The sequence below is a fragment of the Lampetra fluviatilis genome, chromosome 16 (genome assembly GCF_964198595.1).
Source record: "Lampetra fluviatilis chromosome 16, kcLamFluv1.1, whole genome shotgun sequence".
NCBI lineage: Eukaryota > Metazoa > Chordata > Hyperoartia > Petromyzontiformes > Petromyzontidae > Lampetra > Lampetra fluviatilis.
Window position 1 is genome coordinate 12,260,237 of NC_136290.1, and position 19,674 is coordinate 12,279,910.

Below are 19,674 nucleotides of genomic sequence, written 5' to 3' on the forward strand. Positions count from 1 at the left end.
CCTCATCAAAGGGGAGTACATTGAATGGTCATTCATTTTAAAACATGTACGTATATGATAACACGACAGGGGGCTAACGCAATGATGTGGTTCTGCTAAGTCTAAACTAAACTATTTTTACTTTACCAGGTAAGGCCCACTGAGCTACATAGCTCTTTTTCAGAAACGACCTGGCCACAAATGATAGCTCAACGTCGCAGCCAAAAAACGCATGACGTTGATTCTCAATGTGGAGGGAAAAACCAGAGGACTCAGAGAAAAATCCACGCGACCACGCGGAGAGAGACATGCAAACTCCACATATACTGCAGGCATGGTCTGGATTGAACCCATGACCGCCTGTATACCAAGCGTCGCGCCCACACATCAGGAATGCAGGCAATGTCATAATAATAATAGTACTGCCCTTTATTGAACAAACCATCATCTGTCTTTTAGCCGAAGCAGTCAGGGGGATACGACTCAGGGTCAGATTTGATGGGAACAAATTCCGGGGATTTTAATTGTTATGTTATTTTTACCTCCTGAGGAGTGCTCTTTCACTTGGAATCCACGGGTGGGTGGGGGTGTGATTATAAAACCAGGGTCGAGCCTGGTTAGTACAATACTTTAGGGCGCCGCGGTGGCGAGATGTTAACTCCCCTCGCCCGGTATAGAGGAGTTCATGGGTTCGATCCCAACCCCAAAGCGTGTATATTTGGGGTTTGTGGTGTATCTCTCCCCGTGGCTGCATGTATTTTCTTCAGGGCCCCCCGGTGCTAAGCCACTTTTGTGGTGGGCATGTCGTTTGTGAAAAATAGTTTTATATAGCTCAGTGGGCCTTACCTGGTAAAATAAAAAATAGAAAGTTTAGTTGAGTACTTGAATGGTAGGACTGCTGTAGAATAGCAGGCGCTGTAGTGTTGGGGCTGACTGCGAGGTGGCCGGGTGGATTCTTGAATCTATCTGTGCGGAGCTTAAAGTGTTACCCGCTGTTATACGTTGGCGGGGCGGGGGGGGAGGGGTTCTCCCACAAGAAGACACATTATCGTAATTGGGATTGGCCAAACATCCCAATGTGGCAGAACCCTCCTGTCAAAGGGTCTTGAGACTTAGCGAGCTATCTGAAGGTGAAATGCATTATCATCATTACAGTACTGGACTTCTAAATTCATATAATAAATTCGGGCAAGATCACCGGTTATGTGTTCAGCTCTTCTTTTTTTGTACTCTTGCTAATCAGGCCATATCAATTCTGAATAGAATTACAATAACTTTGTCAGGCATTCAGCCGCCGATGTGATTACATTCATTGCGCTTTCACCTGTAGCAGTTACTGTATCGTTATTTTCAGTCACTTGTCAATCGATCATTGGACGAAGTTCACCTCACATACTTGTTGGCCATCGGGATAATCTTCACCATACTTCACCACGATGATCAGTGTGGGTGAGTAAAAACCTTTTTAGTCATCCCTCTGCTGGAAATTGACAACTTGAACACTGGTGCCACGGATGCCTCAGCTATCAGATCTCACTTTCCGACCCACCCCTACTGGGACATCTGTGAAAAATAGCTTCAGGGCTCATCGAATTCCTCCAGGATAGATAAACACTCTGCTTCTCTCCACTCTTGTGCCTGCTTTCTACCGTCTTTGTCACGTGTTGCGCTGGCTTATCAGTCGGTGTCATCACTGCCTCATCCAGTTCATCTTGGGGGCATCTTGAAAGGGACTGACCGGCTTCGTGCGTGACAAAGAAGAGTTCCCATACATACCCGGCACGCATGCGATGGCAAAAACACTTTCAAATGTCTGAACAGATTGATTCAAGAATCTATTTCTGCACCGCATTCCCACGTGCATCAATCAGTCCAAGCCTAAAACTCTCTTAATTTTCCCGGGGAGTCTCCTATTCAGATACTAAGGAGGTTCAACCCGAGGGCTGCCACCGTTTAGCCAGGAGAGAGGCAGTCGCGCTCGTCTTGATAGGCCAATAATACTGTCTAGTGTCCCCGTGTCCCTGTGTCCAGGTCCCTATGTGGATGGATCACAAGCGTGCACCATCAAGCCTACTGAATTAGTCATCCTTCAATTCGGATGTTTAATCATTTTAAACTGGACATATCTCGCATCCTTGCCTTTTATGTTTACCAGAATACTCACGTTTTTAACAGCCTTCTTGATGAGGCCCTCTCTTATTCTCGTGTACTGTATGAGTCACTCCGGGATGTTAGAAACGCAAACAACCAGCTCATGTTATGATTGCGACCGGAGGAGCACTCATGTTTATATCATAACTATCATAATCAGAAGCAGCAGCAACAAGCAAAATATTTAGAAATAATAGACAATTGAGAAACTGCAACAGCTCCTCTGAGACTGCATGGAGCAAATATTGTGAAACCCCTTTCCAGTGGGCTTCAAAGTCCCGAAGCCTGGCGTGCCAGGAGAAGGTGGTACAGCAAAATGTGGACTAATCTCCACCTGTTCCATCTGTGTGGGATGGAGTGTTGCCCGCTGCCCCCACCCCCCCGCACACGTGAGTTTCTCGCATGGGTACCCCCTCTTTCCTGACACGTGTATCAACGCCATTTAATTTGGCGAGATGTTATCTCCCTCGCCTGCTATGCAGGAGGTCGTGGGTTTCGATCCCGGACCCTAACGATGCCCGCTGTATATCTAGAATCCGCGTGTTTTCTCTCTTTTTCTCCGTGGTGTTTCGGTTGGATTTTTCGCCACATTTAGAATGAACACGCGTTTTAGTTTATATTACTTGGCTGCTACAATAAAGCCCCACGTGTGGTGGGTGTGCAAAGTTCTGGTGGTCGCAGTGGCGGTGGTATGTGGTGGGTGTGGAGGAGCGGGTGGTCAGGATGCTGGTGGTGGTGTTGTTAGTGGGTGTGGAAGATGGTGGTGGTGGGATGGTTGTGGGAAAGGAAGTGAATTCAATGTTTTTTTCTTTGCAGGGGGGGGAGTAGAAGTAGACATTTAGGGTGGTAGCAAACCGCTGTCAAGTCCAACTAATGGACCTCGTGATTTCAGCTTTAAAAAATACCGAACATCTTCTGTCAGCTAATTTTAGAGACATGTCGGTGCATGCCCTTGCCTTGATCTCTGGTGGAAATTAAGCCAGAAAAAGGACAGAACACCGTCTATAATTATTCAACCTGAATACCATTCAGGCAGGACTGAATTAATGCCTCACCTTCACTGAAAACAAAACTTAATTATTCAGTCTGAGACAAACCTTAAACCAGGTTGGAGTATTATTTTATTTATTTTACTTTCATAGTTATACGCGACGTTGTATCTCTGCCTCAGAAATGCATGGCAGGCAATTTCATTCATTTCATTTTAGTAAAATGGTGGTTAATTGGGCCCAGGATTGCACCCACAACAACAAACGTTCCCACAATGCACTCTGCAAGCAATATTTAATAATTGTTAAAAACTCATTTACAGTCAAAGTTAGAATATAAAAGTTAAAGTTAGAATACAATCCAGATTAGATTGTAATCTAAATTTAACTTGTACACGGTAGGCAATAGCTACTACTATTATAGCCAATTAAAAACTTGTCATCAATTATTTTTAAAAATAGGATTCTCATCAGGCCCCATGGTGTTAAGCTAGTCTCCGGCCCTTATTAAGTCTATCTCTTCGACGTATGTTCATGTGCTAGAAAGAAGGCTCGTTGACCTCAACATCGCTGGTTATACTGTATATGCTTTCTCTTAATGTCAGTGCTATTGACGAATGTGTAGAGTTTTATTCGGCTTAAACTATCAAGCACCGCGCGATCTTTGGGCGTGACAAATCTCACCATGTTTACAGCCAGCAATGGAGGGGTGGATTTATAAAACTTCCCCGCAATGTAGAATCTGCTGTGCCGGGAAATCGACTCGAATCTGCGACCTCTGGATTACAAGTACTGTACATCGTCTCCTGGCCATTGCACGAAGGAAAAATCAGACATCTCGAATGTAGAATGTAATGCGTTAATAAGGGCGGTGATAACGAATATCGTCTTGAAATATATCCCCAAACCAACTCGGGCAGGCTTAAATGTGATGTATCACACGTCCATTTGTGAGCGCATGGAAATCTCGACAGATTTCCACTCCCCTCCAAATATCCACTCGGAGGGCTTTTTGCCATTTTTTTATTATCTCCTCCCCACTCCCTTCTCCTCTCACATTACTGCCGCTAACTTGGGGTGAGTTGGTTAAGATGAAACCAGAAAGGGAGATGTAATGGATGGTGATTTGATTTCGACATTCATTTTACCCAGATCAAAACAAACGCCTCTTGAGTTAGGCTGACTTCTTTGCAGATCACCATTTGCTGCATTCGCACAGGGAGCGAGGCAAAACAAGGCGTCCATTTAAGCAGAATGTGATTACTGTATTATAAAAAAAACATTGCTTTAATTAGCTTTTTGTGTTTAGTTTGTTGGCCTTCCGCCCACACCTCCGACTAGCACGGTTGGCTATGTACGATGCGAAAGAAGTTCTACATACATACACTGGCTCTTACTGCTTTCCAATTATTATTAATTTTCTCATTTCTCATAAGATATGTTTGTTCCAGTAAGAATTGATGCTGCTTCGGTGTTAATGGCCGTTGTCTTTAAGTAATTTCGGGTCATACCCAGGGGCTTAATTTTAGGTTCGTCTGTCCTGGCAAGTGACCCAGAAAATATTTCTGCTCCCGACACACCACATCCAGTATGCCCCTCGCTCTGGCTGTGGCTACTAGTCACCTCCTCCAGCCGACAAGTTAGTGAGCAATTAAGCCCTGGATATACCTTGTAAATTGGTCACTCGGCCAATATGTACGGCCCTTCCTCCGATGAGCACGGTTGACTACGTACGGCGCGAAAGAAGTTCAACATACATACGTACATGATGTGAGTTATTTTTCTTTTGGAACGAAGAGGAACCTGAACCCTAACCCTGACCCCGACCCAGCGACCACCCACAGCGTCAGTCGCTCACTAAGGACAATGGGATGCTAATCATTTAAGTCCGCAGAATCCGTGGGGACTTGGGCCACATACATTATTTTCTCGACACAGAATCAGTGGCAGGAGTTGGTTGTAAATCTTCATCACCGACTACATCTGCTTATCCAGACCACACACACTTACACACGGATACAAAAACATATCCCCCGAAGCCTACACAGGCTATTTGGGGCAAGTGCTGTTAAAGCGCTGACATACATACATACACGTACGGCAACACAGAGACGCGTGCGTGTGGAGAGACACGAGATGTCTCAGTTAGTATATCGGCCAGAGCTCATATCAGTCCTAGGCCTCCCATAGGTCGACTCAGTGGTGTCTAAATATTCGCATGGGGGAAGTATGGTCAAACAACCCTCACGACACACACGGCGTGGGGAGGCTAACACCGAGCAGTGGATTGACAAATGGCCGAACGCAGTTATACATCGTGTTATTTTCGAGCGCTGGGCCACCCAACCGTGGCGATTAAACAAATGTGGAGACAAACGGTTAAGTCTGGTGCCGTCAAACTGTGCCCACAGCTCCCTCCTCTGGCCTGACCGCGGCACCACAGAGTGGCCGTCTGCTTCTCTCTCTTCAACCTCAAATAGGCAAGCCAGGCTATTTAAAGGTTTTTTTTTGGGTTAGGGGCCGTCCATAAATGACGTCACGCACCTAGGGGGGGGGTGGGTCAGATATTTGTGACGATGTGTGACGAGGGGGGGGGGGTGAGAAATGTGACGTCACATCAAAATGCGCAACTTTAAATAAATATAGACAACACGTTCTACTTATTAAATAGACTTTTTAATAAATATTTTCTCCGACAACATCAGAGTGCAGCGCCACATTAAATACGTACTGCAATGACAATAGTTTAAAGCAATTCGAAGCATGTTTTATTTGGGGGGGGGGGGCAGAGCTTTGTGACGTCATATTTGAGGGGGGGATCTGACTTTTGTGACGCCGTATGACGAGGGGTGGGGGGTTAAAAATCGTACAAAATCGCGTGACGTCATTTATGGACGGCCCCTTAGATCACGTAAATATAAATGCGTCGTTAAACCCGCCAATTAGTAAGGTTTGTCACGTAAACAGAACATTGTCAATTCGTTCCTAGTCCAGCACACCGCTGTGTTGGAGAGCATATCCACAACATTTACAATCTGATTACTCGGATTTGGCATGTTCTATTTACGTGACACACCGTACTAATTGGTTGCGCCGGCTGGTGGCGGGTTTAATGACACATTTATATTTACGCGATCTCACCCAAAAACATGTTTTATGGAGTCTGTTTAAACAAAAACTAATTTGCTATTTGACCAGGTAAGGCCCACTGAGCTATTAAGGTCATTTTCAGAAGTGACCTCGTTACAAATGATGGCTCAACGAAGTAGCTTATCGCGTGGCAAAGACTCTAACCGTGAGATGTTGATTCTCAATGTGGAGGGAAAACCTGGAGGATCCGGAGAAAATGTCACGTGACCACGGGGAGGAGGCGTCGGGGTTGATCCCAGGGCCTCCTGTGCACCAGGCGAGGCAGTTCACATCTCCGAGCCACCGGCAGTGTCCCGTGGTTGACGATGGAAGCCCCGTGCAGAATGCCTTGTGTGCCCCTCATTATTTAGTATCGTGGGCCCCCCATTATTTAGTATCGTGGGTCCCCCAACAAAAAACCCAAGACCGTTACAGGGCCCTCTTCTGTGTTGACCCCCCCCCCCCCCTGCTGCATTAATGTACTTGATCTTTTTTAAGTTTTGTTTTGCTTTTGTGATTTTGCTGACACAAGTCACCATTCAAAATGAGACTTGTCCTGTCCGGTCGCTTGGTAATTCTGGCATTGTTAATTTAAAAAAAATCATTGAAATCAGATGATACAAACCTATCGAGACACATTTACTTATTTTGCAAGGGCGACCTGCACTGAGCTCATATCGAACAGCCCAGGTGTCGGCAACAAAAATAACTCGAAGAGCCATTTTTTCGAATTGAGTCAAACAAATTCAATATTTGAAGAGCCGCAATGCATGCGAATAACGACACGAAGCATGCCTTGAAGAGCCGCATGCGGCTCCGGATCTGGCCAATATGCATTCAAAATCATGACAGATACGCTGTTAGCACCCCGGATCTTAGGCGAAGCGTTCAAAGCGCCAGGCGGCGCGAACCACCACCCTCCCTCTTTTCGCGTTTACCAATTTTACTCCCAATTCAAATACAAATTAAAACCTTCCGCGCCGCTAGCACCCGATGATTATACTCTTAGGTTTTTTCGGAAAAGTCACGTGGGTAAAAAATAAAATACAAATTAATAAAAGTAACAATAGAAATTAAATTTAATAATAAATCACGACGTTTCGGGCGCAACACAAGTGTCCGTCATCAGGTGGGACAACCACAGCAAGGAAACACTTCAGCATTTGTTTCCTTGCTGTGGTTGTCCCACCTGATGACGGACGCTTGTATTGCGCCCGAAACGTCGTGATTTATTATTTTATTTTATTTCTATTATTACTTTTATTAATTTTAATTATATTTTTCACCTACTTGACTTTACCGAAAAAACCTAAGAGTATGAATCCTTGCAGTCACGAAAGCTTCAAATCTAGAATCACCCGATGATTGTTTATCACGTCCCACGTGACGGAAATAAGCAATTAACGCTGCCTGTATCACGCGGAACAATCATCGGGCGCGTGCAGCGTGGGACGAGTTGATTTGTACAGAGTTTGAATTGGGAGTACATTGGTACGCTCGAAAACACGGAGCGTGGCGGGTCGCGCGGACTGACATTCTAGCTGCTACTACTGGTACTGGCTCGGCTCTCGATACGTGGCCACAACGAGCCCGTGAGCTCACCTCCAGTGTGGCATTTTAATCCTCCTGCGTAAATTGCAACCTAGGAAACAGCATTCTGCGTGTTGGCTGCAGCAGGCGCCACGCACCGGTAGAGGGCGAGGTCGGCACAATCTCTGCATGACAGATGTCGGCGCAGCGGAGTGGATTTGCCGGCCCTGACTAACGGATAAGAAACATCGAATTCATGCGTGGGGGTTCATATGGGAAATATGAAAAGTGTGCATGGAGAAATGGAGAGGGGTCCAGATTTAAATTACGCTGAGATAGAGGAGCAGGGACACTTGGGATAAGCGAAGACACGCGAATTAGAGAGACGTTTTGCCTGTTTTGCGCGCTTGGGCTGGACCCGTCGCAGGAAGGGGCCGTTGGCAGTGGTTGAGTGGCAGGCGAAGGAGGCGGCAAGCACCGCCGAGATGGAGCGATGACATCCGGCTCGTGTGCAGGTGCCAGGCAGATTGTCGTATCGCGAGTCCTTGAGAGATGGTGGCGGCTTGGGGAGGCCTCCGTCCAGCAGTGGATAGACCATGGCTGATGATGATCATCATGATCGTGAAGAAAATGAACCGTTGCATCCACTCCGCCGTGTTTCGACCGTTGCGCTGCACAGCTCTTGATGCCCTTTCTCGGTTCTACGACGTCACAATCGGACGAGCACGTGGGAGAAAATCTAATCGCTGTGTCCACGTTCGCCGCACTTTGCCTTGCGCTCCCGCAGGTGACGTGTGCCTCTTCTACAAGGACACCTACTTCCTGCACGGAGTGGTGGCGTTCGGCCTGGCCCACTGCTGCTACATCAAAGCGTTCGGTCTGCGCGGCGACCACCTCGTCCTGGGCCTCGTGCTGCTCTCCTGCGCCCTCGCCGCCTTCGCCTTCCTCTACCCGGGCGTGAGCGACGACGCCGTGCTCGCGCCGGCCATCTTGGCGTACAGCTTGCTCATCTTCACCATGGCGTGGCGGGCCTTGGCTCGGCTTTTCGGGGGGCCCGGCTGGGGGGCCTGCGAGCTGAGCGGCGCTTTGGGCGCGGCGCTTTTCGTGGCGTCGGATCTGACGCTGGCCACGAACCGGTTTCGCTTCGCGGTTCCCCACGCGGCCTTGGTCACGCACGCGACTTACTACGCGGCGCAGCAGCTGATCGCGCTGTCGGTCAAGCGCGAGCCGTTGACCGGCAAGCAATGGAAGCTGCCGTAAGAGTCCGTGTGGGACCCCCCCCCCAATAGGGTTGCCACCTCTGGGATACGGCAACAGCAATAACAACAGAAAATGTCACGTGCCACGAGAATGAGAAAGGATAACCCACGCGTAACTGACAAAAAAAAACGGGACTTGTATTGATTTGCCAAAATGTCCCGGGCAGATTTCAGAGATTTCCCCAGAAAAAAATGATCGCTTACAGGAGAGGCGATCCTGCGAAAAACCAGGACAAGTTGACAAGCCCAACAGTGTGACCTCCTTAAACAAACTAAAAATCTAGCGATGGTCAGTCCAATTGAGAGGGGTGAAGGAAAGGTGGGAGGCGAGGGTAGGGAAAGGGTTCTCAGTAGGAGGAAGGTAAGGTTCATCCCAGCGGCGTAGCGTGATTGACATCAGCTCCGGTGCGAGGAATGGTTGTACCGTGAGCACGCTCGTTAGCCATGCCGCTCGTTCCCACCCCCATCACTCCCTCCCCGCTGTCGTCTCGCAAGCTCACTCTCGGCAGAGCTGGCTCGCTCGGATTCAAATGAAAACCCGTGCCGAAAAACACAACCCTAGCTCTGTGTCTTGCCCCATCTTATTTTGCTTATCTAATTTCTTAACTATACTGTCCCATGCCGTCCTCTAAGCTCCCAATATCGACCGACTCTCTAACTTGCTTACCACCCTGCGACGAGTCACGTCCCTCCTCCATTCTTGCTCCCCTTCACTGGAACCATCTCCCACTGCAACACGCAGAGCAATCGTCCTCAATCATTTGCTTCCATGCCTCGCTGAAAACAACCCCCCATCTCTTCTGCATTGACTATCCTGTTCCTGCTACTCTCCCTTGCACCAACCCCGCCAGCTACGATCACTACCCCTGTCACTTCCCCTACCCCTATCAGTAACCCTATCACTACCCCTATTATCATTACCCCAACATCTATCACTACCCCAACCCCATCTTAACCACTGCCACCTGTCCTGTCACCATAACGACACCACCACTTGAAATAACAAACCTACACTCTTTTTTAACCGCTGTCATCTTAGTTACAATTTTATAACGAGTGTAAAGCGCCTTGGATGAAGGCGCTCTCTAAATCTATACAAGATAAGAAATGTCAACATGATGGCACTCCGTGCATTCCTTTGGTGATCAGGCTGAGTATCAAATCAAGGCACTTGAGAACCCGGTTCCATCACTAGCGGCTGAATCCGTATTCGAACCCAAGAGCTCATCAGTACCAACACAGCATCTTTGAGCCCTTAACCACCGGGCCACCTCTGTCATTTCACTTTTATTTTTACTTTTGAAGTTTACAATCGCATGCAGTGGAATGGAGCCAGCGATGAAGTTGGCTACAGCGAGCTCTGTGCTGTTTACCTCTCGTGGAACATTGCATCGGTTTTAATCGAGTATCGATTTATAAGTGTGATTTACATGTCATGTACATTAAATGCAAATGGTATGCTCACGTTAATAGTACAGTGAAGTTTAACACGTAGGCTTTCGCGACAAATATCATCAATAATACAGGTGTTTTGGGTTATTACGCCGCTATTAAAGGAACGAAACTGGTCGACTTCTCCACAAATCTGGCTGTCGCCTGATGACGCTAGTTGTAATTACTGGCGAAAGGTCGTACTCAGATTGTAAATGTGGCTTGACTCTCTAGCACACCGGTGTGCTGGACTAGGTTTCTTTTTACGTGACAAACTTTAATAATTGGCTGTGTCGGGTGGTGGCGGATTTAACGACATTTATATATTTACGCGATCTAACCCAAAAAAACCTGTATTATGGATTACAAAGTGAATTTTACTTTTCTACGTAATATTTTAAAATATTCTACAAACGAGATTAACAAACATAGACAATACAAATGACATGGAAAACAAAACAAAAATAATATTTTATTGAATTAAGTTCCTTAATTGAAACAAAGAATCGGATCACCAGGAGGTGAATCTGTAGACCCCTGCTGTTGCTGCCCATGAATTAGATTTATTTTCACAAAGTGCCCGCCATCTTGGATCTCACCGTCAGCCATCTTGGTGATCACTTGTCGCCATCTTTAATCTAACCATCGGCCATCTTGGTGATCACTTGCCGCCATCTTGGATCTCACCGTCGGAAATCTTGGTGATCATCTGTCGCAATCTTGGATCTCACTGTCGGTCATCCTGGTGATCACTTGCCGCCATCTTTGATCTAGCCATCGGCCATCTTGGTGATCACTTGCCGCCATCTTGGATCTCACTGTCGGCCATCTTTGTGATCACTTGCCGCCATTTTGGTGACAAGTTCCCACCAACAAACAGAATTTGAAAACAAATTTATTGGTGATATTGCCTTGGCAGTGGTACACAAATACAAATCATGGGAAACTCTAAACATTCGTCAATAGCACTGTGGCCTTAAAGTAAATAATATATAATAGGCACCATTAGAGGCAATGGTCGTTCCTAGAAAATATATCCAGAATTTTTAATAATCAGTGTATCTCTTTATCAAATTCTATCATTTAATTTTAGATTTTCTGGAAAATATATTTCAAGTTGATTTCGAAACAAACTGCTGAAGGTAAATCTATTTTTGGATACTAAATCACAAGTTACAGAGGAAGAAAAATAATGATGGCAAAGTGATGCGTGCAATTTTTATTTAAGAGATGGCCCAATATGCTGAGGTAAATTATGTTTCAAATTCCTGAAAAATTCCGATGGGCCATAGATCACTACTTAGTGAAGGTTCCATTATGAGAGCAATACATCTTTAACGGTTGCCAAAGTGGAAATGACGGCAGAGTAGATTGCGTAATGGAATAAAAAAAATGGCATTGCGAGGGAGGTAATTGCGTAAACTTACCAACTGAGTGGGTCGGTGCTTCAGCCCAATTAATTGCACTATGTTTAAATTAATAAGTAATTTGTAACTCGCGTAATTGAATAAGTGAGCATGTTGTGAGGAAATAAATCGCTCTATTACTTCATATGATTGAACATGTTTGGTATGGAACAATTTTACATATGATACGTGTTTTCTCTCTCAAACATTGGACTATACATTTTCGGGGAAAGTATATGATGTGTGTGATGGTATGTTCTTGCGTGTGTTGGTATACATACGGTGGGTAAAACATCAGAGACTGAGGAGACACGTGGCCGTGCATGGGTCTGGCCACTACCCAAGTGCTGTGCCGGCCTTAATAGGTGCTCGCTAACAACACTTGCCCCGACAACCTGTGTAAGCTACACGGAAGGTATTTGTCTTTGTATGTACACGATTCATGCGGGAGTTAGCGCGCCGCGCTACGAAACCGGCCACTCAAGTTCGATTCCCGCTCACGGCCAACACCATTGACGATTATCTGAACCGGTCCTGGGCCTCCCCTCGGTGCGATGTGTACACATCACCACTAGAGAGACAAAGGCGGCTGGGCGTAGTGTTGGCCACCCACCCCCTCGTGTGCCACAGTGCCGGCCTTCATAGGTGCTCGCTGACAACACTTGCCCCAACAGCTTGTTAAGGCTACACGGGGGATCTTTGTCTTTTGTGTCTGCCTCTGTGTTTTATTTAATCGGGCTTGGCCACGGGTGCGTTTGGCCCCGGGTGCGTTGCCAACTCTCCATGTGAAGCTGCGCGCCACGGGGATTTCACGCTAAGCCCGGGGGTTGTGTCACCCCGTGTGCTCCAGCCCAGGGGTCACGTTGCGTTGTTGGCCTCGCAGAGGGATCACGAATCCATTCATCCATCGAGGGGGTCTGTGTTCGCACAAACACACAACCCAACACACGAACAAATACAGATGGGCGGACAATTACGCCTCCGTCACATATCTGTTTATCCTCATGGCAAAACAATAATTCAAGTGTTTTTTTTTACATTCGACGAGCTACACGGTCTTCTAAGAAGGGAATACATAATTTCGGCAGCAAATGGTTTCACACAAGCAAAACTATGTACCGGCTTCGATATTCAGTGTCTCATCAGCAGCCAGGCACGCTTGAGCCAATACACAACAGAGATAGCTTCCGTAGCGACACGAGGGCTATTGCTACTTCAGGTACAAAAACGGGAACACAATGAGAGTAAGAATATCTGACGTCACAAGAGTTGAAATCTGCATGTTAAATCAAAAAAACATATTCTGAGTGATGTATTTATCAGTTTCTTACAGAGCTGGACTCTGAACTAAATTAAAATTAAACTATTTTTTATTTTACCAGGTAAGGCCCACTCAGCTATATAGCTCTATTTCAGAAGCGACCTTGCCACAAAATGTATTTCAATGAAGTGGCTTATTACGTGTACATTTATAGCAGCCACATATTCTAAACACATGTTTATAAATGTGTAGGGTGAAAACCGGAGGACCCGGAGAAAAATACACGCAACCATGGGGAGAACCCATGACCTCCTGTATACCCAAGCGAGATAGTTAACATCTCCTAGCCACCGTGGCGCCCTTTAACGTCCCGGGAGGACTTACGGGTTTTACAGGAGGCATACCTCAACAGGAGGATGTTCCTGGGAAAACCAGGACGGGTGGCAAGCCTATCAGGTTTGTGTGGTAAGGCTGTTGGTCCTGCGCCGTTCCACGAGGACGACTTCGATTACAAACAAAAATCTCTTCTTCATGAAGGGGAGGGGACCCAGGACCGGTTCGGATATCACTCGCTACGCCACTAATGATAGTCGTGGCCGGGAATCGAAATCACGTCTCCAAGTTAATTAGCGCAGTGCGTTAACCAAGTCACCTGCCTCTCCAGTCCACACATAGTTACTTTTTATATCTGTACACACAAAATCAAAGTTCATTCTGGCTCAAAACGAGCGTGGTGGAAATTCCACGTTCCTATGACGGGATCACGATGAGCAAACAGAATTTAAAAAACCCGACAAACACCCCTAGCCCCCCCCGCCCCCCCAATTTGAACTAAGCTCGACTCTCGTAAAGATACGCACAGTAAGCGCTTCGCAAACCTAAATCCCAACTGCAATGTTAATCCCTGCAAATGAGTTTTAATACAAAACTTTCACGCCACGCTCATTAAATGCGCTCGAATGCCCGCCCGCCCGTCCGTGCGGGCGCTCGCTCGCTCCATCGCTCGCTCCATCGCTCGCGTTCCAGCGCTGTTATGAAAGGGCGCCCCGAATTCTTCATCTCGAGCAACGCGTGTCCGGGGATACGGGGACTCCATCCCGTGGGCCAGGGGTGGGTGGGTGGTTAACAGTTACCACCTCGTGTGGCAAATGCTGCTTACTCCTACTACTCATCGTATCCACGGACAGCATGGGCACCAGCCGCCCTGAGCAATGCGTTGTTGGTGTGAGTGTGCACGCACAAGTGTGGGGAGGCTCGTGAAGGACGCTACTGGGCAGTTGGAGGCAGTCGCCCTCCAGCAACAACGGAGGGCAGAGGAGCGACGCTCACAACAACGAGCGGAGCGCCGGGTGGCTAAAGCACAGCAAGTTGGCACAGTAGGGGGCACAGGTGGTGCATCGGCCAGTCATCTCAGGAGGTGGATCCACGGCACCTGCTGGGTCTGCCCCGTGACCTCCTGCCAGCGGGCGTTCGACACTTCACGTGGCCTCAACGTGCACATCGCCTGGCACAAGCGCCGTGGTGACGTCACCGCCACTTAGTGGCGAATAGCGGCTGTCGTTGTACGCAAGTGTGGGGAGCGGTAGTTGTAAGCTGGACGTCTGTTGAAAAGAGCTTCATAGCTCATCGGATTCCTCCACGATAGCGCTCTGCGCTGCAACCCCGGCGACCAGAGTTTGATTCTCGCTCACGGCCACCAACACAGAGTGACGATTAATTATCTTAACCGGCCCTAGGCCGCCCATAGGTCGACTCAGCCTCAAATGAGTAGTTGGTACGGTATGTAAAAACATCGCCACGAGAAAGATAAAGGCGGTCGGGCGTGGTGCTGGCTACCCCATCCTCTCGTGTGGCCGTGTCGGCTTTCATAGGTGCTCGCTAACAGCACTTGCCCCAACAGTCTGTTAAGACTTTCAGGGGGATATTTGTATTTTGTGTACGCATTTCCCCAATGTGACGTAGATAATCTTCATCATGGGACCTCCTTTGCCAGTACAAAAATATGATAATAGGTTTTTCCATTTTTTCTAGCAAAATACAGCTGTGTTAAGATGTCAAGACACCAAACTGAAACCTTTTTTATAAAGTATAATGTCTGCATTAACCACAATGCTTGTGGTCAGAATGCAAACAAAAAACATACTCTGATAATTAATGCATTGCCCTTTTAGTGTCCTCTGGTCTAACACCGTTGAGACGAGGGTCAAAAGAAAGCTGTCCCTGGTGTGGACCAATCAGTTTCAAGGGCAATGCATTACTTATCAGAGTGTGTTTTTTGTTTGCATTCTGACCACAAGCATTGTGGTTAATGCAGACATGATTTCTGGTAAAAAGGTTTCAGTATGGTGTCTTAACATCCTAACACAGCTGTTTTTTTGCCAGAAAAAAGGGGAAAACCCTATTATCGTAGATAATCTTTTTTCAAAGTACTGTAATAGTGAAACGTTGTGGATATGTGTGAGTTTGTCGTACGTGGTTGCAGTGGGTGAGCGGTGGGTGGAGCAGTGGTTAGCGCACTGCGTGGCGAACTCGGCGGCGGCTTTCCTGAAGTTCGATTCCCGCTCCCGACCAATAAATATATTTCACCATAGGTCGACTCTGCCTTAAATTAGTGCACACGTGATGCGGTGTGCAATACATCAGCACTGGGGGGACAACAGCGGGGTGCTGGCCACCCACAAAGGCAAAAACAAAGATCCCCCGTATAGCCTTAACAGACTACGGGGACAAGTGCTGTTAGCGAGCACCTTTGAAGGCTGGCACAGCACATGGGTGTGTGGCCAACACCACGCCCGACCACCTTTGTCTCCCTAGTGGCCATGTTTACATGTCGCAGCCAGGCGTCATTTGAGGCTGCGTCGACCTAGAGGAGAGGCCCAGGACCGGTTCAGATAATCGTCACTAGTGTTGACCGTGAGCGAGAATGGAATCCGGGTCGCCGGGTTCGTAGCGCAGCGCGCTAACCGCTGCACCACCGCTCCCCACTAGCCACCAACACCCCTCGTGTGTCATGCTTGGGGATTCATAGTAGCAGCGGGCCTTGATAGCGCTTGCCTCGACAAGTCTGTTAAAGCTACGCGGGGGGGGGAGGATTTGTTTTTGTCTTCGTCCTTCGTGAAGTGGCCACCATCATCCATTCATATCACAACGCCCTCCCAGCAGCGTCAGTTGTGTACGCAGCGGCCGCTCCAAGGGCCCGGCGAAATCTGGACGAATCGCCCGGAGCTGTGCTGGGCAGCTCACTCACACGTGCACGGGCGATGCCAACCGACGCCACTCCGAACAGGTCACGGATGAACCGGGTGACGCTGATTACCGATAACAATGAACCCCGCTCACTCCGACTCTGGTTACTGTGTCCCAGCGGACCCACCTGAGAAACTGCGAACAACAATGCGGGAACATTTCGAGAGCGACCGGAGATCAGCCGCCGATTCAAGGTTCAATTCCGGCGACAGGCGGTCGGATAATGAATGTAGCAGTAAGCGGTGAAGTAGCGTGGTTGGTTGGAACGAGCACTCGGGCAAGGAATAAACTAAACTAGATTATTTTTATTTTACCAGGTAAAGGACACCGAGTTGTGAGCTCTTTTTCAGAGGCGACTTGGCCACGCGTGGTAAGGCCATCGAAGTGGCTTATCATCTATCTCGGCCTCGCTGTGCGCTGCGTTGCACCGCTAGTCGAGTAGATAACCATTTGTTCAATAAACCCTCGGAGCCAGGATGACCGTCCAACTCCGATCGTCATTTATTGATTGTAACAGGTAAAACTGGTGAGAAAACACAGATACAGCATCTGTCATAATTCGGAAACACCCACACAATGAACACCACAGCATCAGAACATTGTCTCAGATAACAATAGATCCTGGAAGGACCAGGCCCCCACATTACCCCTGAACAACTAGACAAAGGCACAAGCTGGTGCGTTACATACAGGCACATAGTGTTTTCATCCCACTGCACCCCAAATGTACAGCATTACACTTAACACTAAACTGTGGATAAGATACTTCGTCATCACTCTCAGGATCGCAACATAAGCACAAGTCTGACTCGACCTACTAAATCACAAGTAACATGCACAATAAGGAAAGTCACAGGCTTCGTTACTAACTAGGCCTCGTATTTACTACAACAACTTAACGGCACCATAAAGGCATTTACATTGCTATAACGGTCATTCCAACATTACAACAGCATTTCCAATATTATAGGAATATAAACAACTTACAGATAATGCTTCTTAAGTTCCCACAATGGACAAGTGCGGCTGTGGTCTCACTGAGATGCGATGCGTGCCGCCATCTTGACTTATCTGTGTAATGGCTGACGCCCGCGTGGTACAGTGGAAATCTAACATCGTCACTTCCTGGTCACGTGACCAACATTAGCATCAAAAAACAGGAACTTCCTGTGAACGTACGCTCCCCATCTGCCGTGAGGCAAGACACTCCCCGTCTGGTATCTAGGAGATACCACCATTTATTTCCTATCTCATAAACAAGTGTATAACAACTTCAACGGGTCGACTTATTTGTTCATATCTTTGCGAGAGAGAAGTAGTACTATCTCGACTATGGGCCTGATGAAAGTTCTTGCGACACCTTGCTTCGCAATCATAACCTCGACCTTTCGAACTTTTCCATCGGCACTTGGAATCGACTTGAGGATGCGGCCCATTGACCACTCATTCCGTTTGGCTTGGTTGTCCTTCAGTAGGACGAGGTCGCCTTCTTGGATGTCTGGTCTATTAGACTGCCACTTGTTGCGCACTTGGAGTGTCGTACGGTACTCGTTTTTCCAGCGACGCCAGAACGTGTTCGCGAAGCTCTGCACTTGTCTCCATTGACGCCTGTAGAGGTCTGCAGTGCTGGCCTCCTCGGTAGGTGCTGTGAGCACATCTGTCTTCTGGGTAAGAAGTGTAGCAGGAGTCAAGATGAATGGTGACTCCGGGTCGGTTGAGACGGGGATCAGGGGTCTTGAGTTAATTATGGCTGAGACCTCGGCCATGAGAGTTGTCAAGACCTCGTGAGAGAGCCGTGTGGACCTGACATCACATAGCATGGAGTCGAGAATGCGTCGAGCAATCCCGATCATGCATTCCCAGGCTTCACCCATGTGCGAAGAGTGGGGAGGATTGAAGATCCATGTGCAGCCTTGGTCACTAAGGTATTTCCTGACAGAATAATCTTCGACATTCTCCGTATTGATCTTAAGCTCTTTACATGCTCCTATGAAATTGGTTCCACAATCAGAACGGAGTTGCTTGGCTGGCCCTCTGATGGCGAAAAACCTCCGGAGTGCATTTATAAAGCTCGAAGAGTCCATGGACTCGATGACTTCGATGTGTCCTGCTCGTGTACTCATACAGGTGAACAGCACTGCCCAACGTTTGCTGTTCGCGAGCCCTCCTCTGGTGCGGCGGGAGATGACTGTCCACGGTCCGAACACGTCAATCCCTACAGAGGTGAAGGGAGGTTCCACACTGAGTCGATCGGCTGGGAGGTCTGCCATTTTCTGTTCTTCCTGTTTTCCACGTAGCTTGCGACACCGGATACACTTGTGGATTGTGCTGGCGATGCACCTCTTTGCTCCAACGATCCACAGCCCTGCAGATCGGATTGCTCCTTCTGTGAAGTGCCGACCTTGGTGCTTGACCTTCTCGTGGTAGTGGCGCACGAGTAAGATTGCGATGTGGCTCTGGCTTGGGATTATGAGGGGGTTTCGTTCATTCTCATCTAATTTTGCATTCCCTAGCCGACCACCGATCCTGAGCAAGTCGTCTTTGTCCATCCCGGGGTTTAGCTTCCTGAGGGTGCTGACCCTAGGAAGGTCTTCTCCCTTGTTAATGGCCTTGATCTCACTTGCATAAGCTGCCTGTTGCACACAGCGGAAGATTGATTTCCTTGCTCTGGAAAGCTCGTATTCAGTGCGTGGCACTGTGCAGTAATGCCATCCATTGCAGCTACCAGTGGTGCCTCTCATCGGGCGATGGAAGCAGTCTGCGATATGCGTTAAATGTGCTATTGCTCGCACGAGCGTCGTCCATTTCGAGAAATGTTCAAAATGGTGTGGACTCAGTGGACTTCTTGGTCGCACATTTGTTACGAAAGTTGTCACTAGAGGACGAATCTCCTTGTCGGACTCGGGCTCTAAGAGTCCAAAGGTCTCCTTGGTAGTACATGGGCCAACGTCACGTCGTAACAGGAACGCTGGACCCGTCAGCCAGATGGTTTGATTCAGCAGAGATGCAGGGACGGACCTAGTTGCGAGATCTGCTGGATTCTGGTCAGTTGGAACGTAATTCCATTGCTCCGGCTGCGTCGATCTCCTGATGTGCTCCACCCGGTTGCTGATGTAGGTGTAGAACCTTCTGGTTTGGTTGTTTATGTAGCCTAGTACGACCTTACTGTCCGTGTAGAACTTGACCGCGTCCATTTTGACGTCAAATTCGTCTAAGATCAGTTCCGCCACCTCTGTAGCAAGAACCGCTCCACACAGCTCAAGCCTTGGGATGGTATGGTCCGGTTGTGGAGC

General features: G+C 47.9%; 1 protein-coding gene across 1 annotated transcript in view; it reads left to right on the forward strand.

The window, feature by feature from the left end:
* The window catches only part of LOC144936550 (lysoplasmalogenase TMEM86B-like), a 41,283-nt gene extending 29,282 nt beyond the window's left edge, over nt 1–12,001 (forward strand). Inside the window, exon 3 of the mRNA XM_078863742.1 lies at nt 8,566–12,001. Within this exon, the coding sequence (XP_078719868.1) occupies nt 8,566–9,038 (473 nt within the window). The 3' untranslated portion in view covers nt 9,039–12,001. The remainder of the gene's footprint in view (nt 1–8,565) is intronic.
* The last annotated feature ends 7,673 nt before the right edge of the window (nt 12,002–19,674 follow it).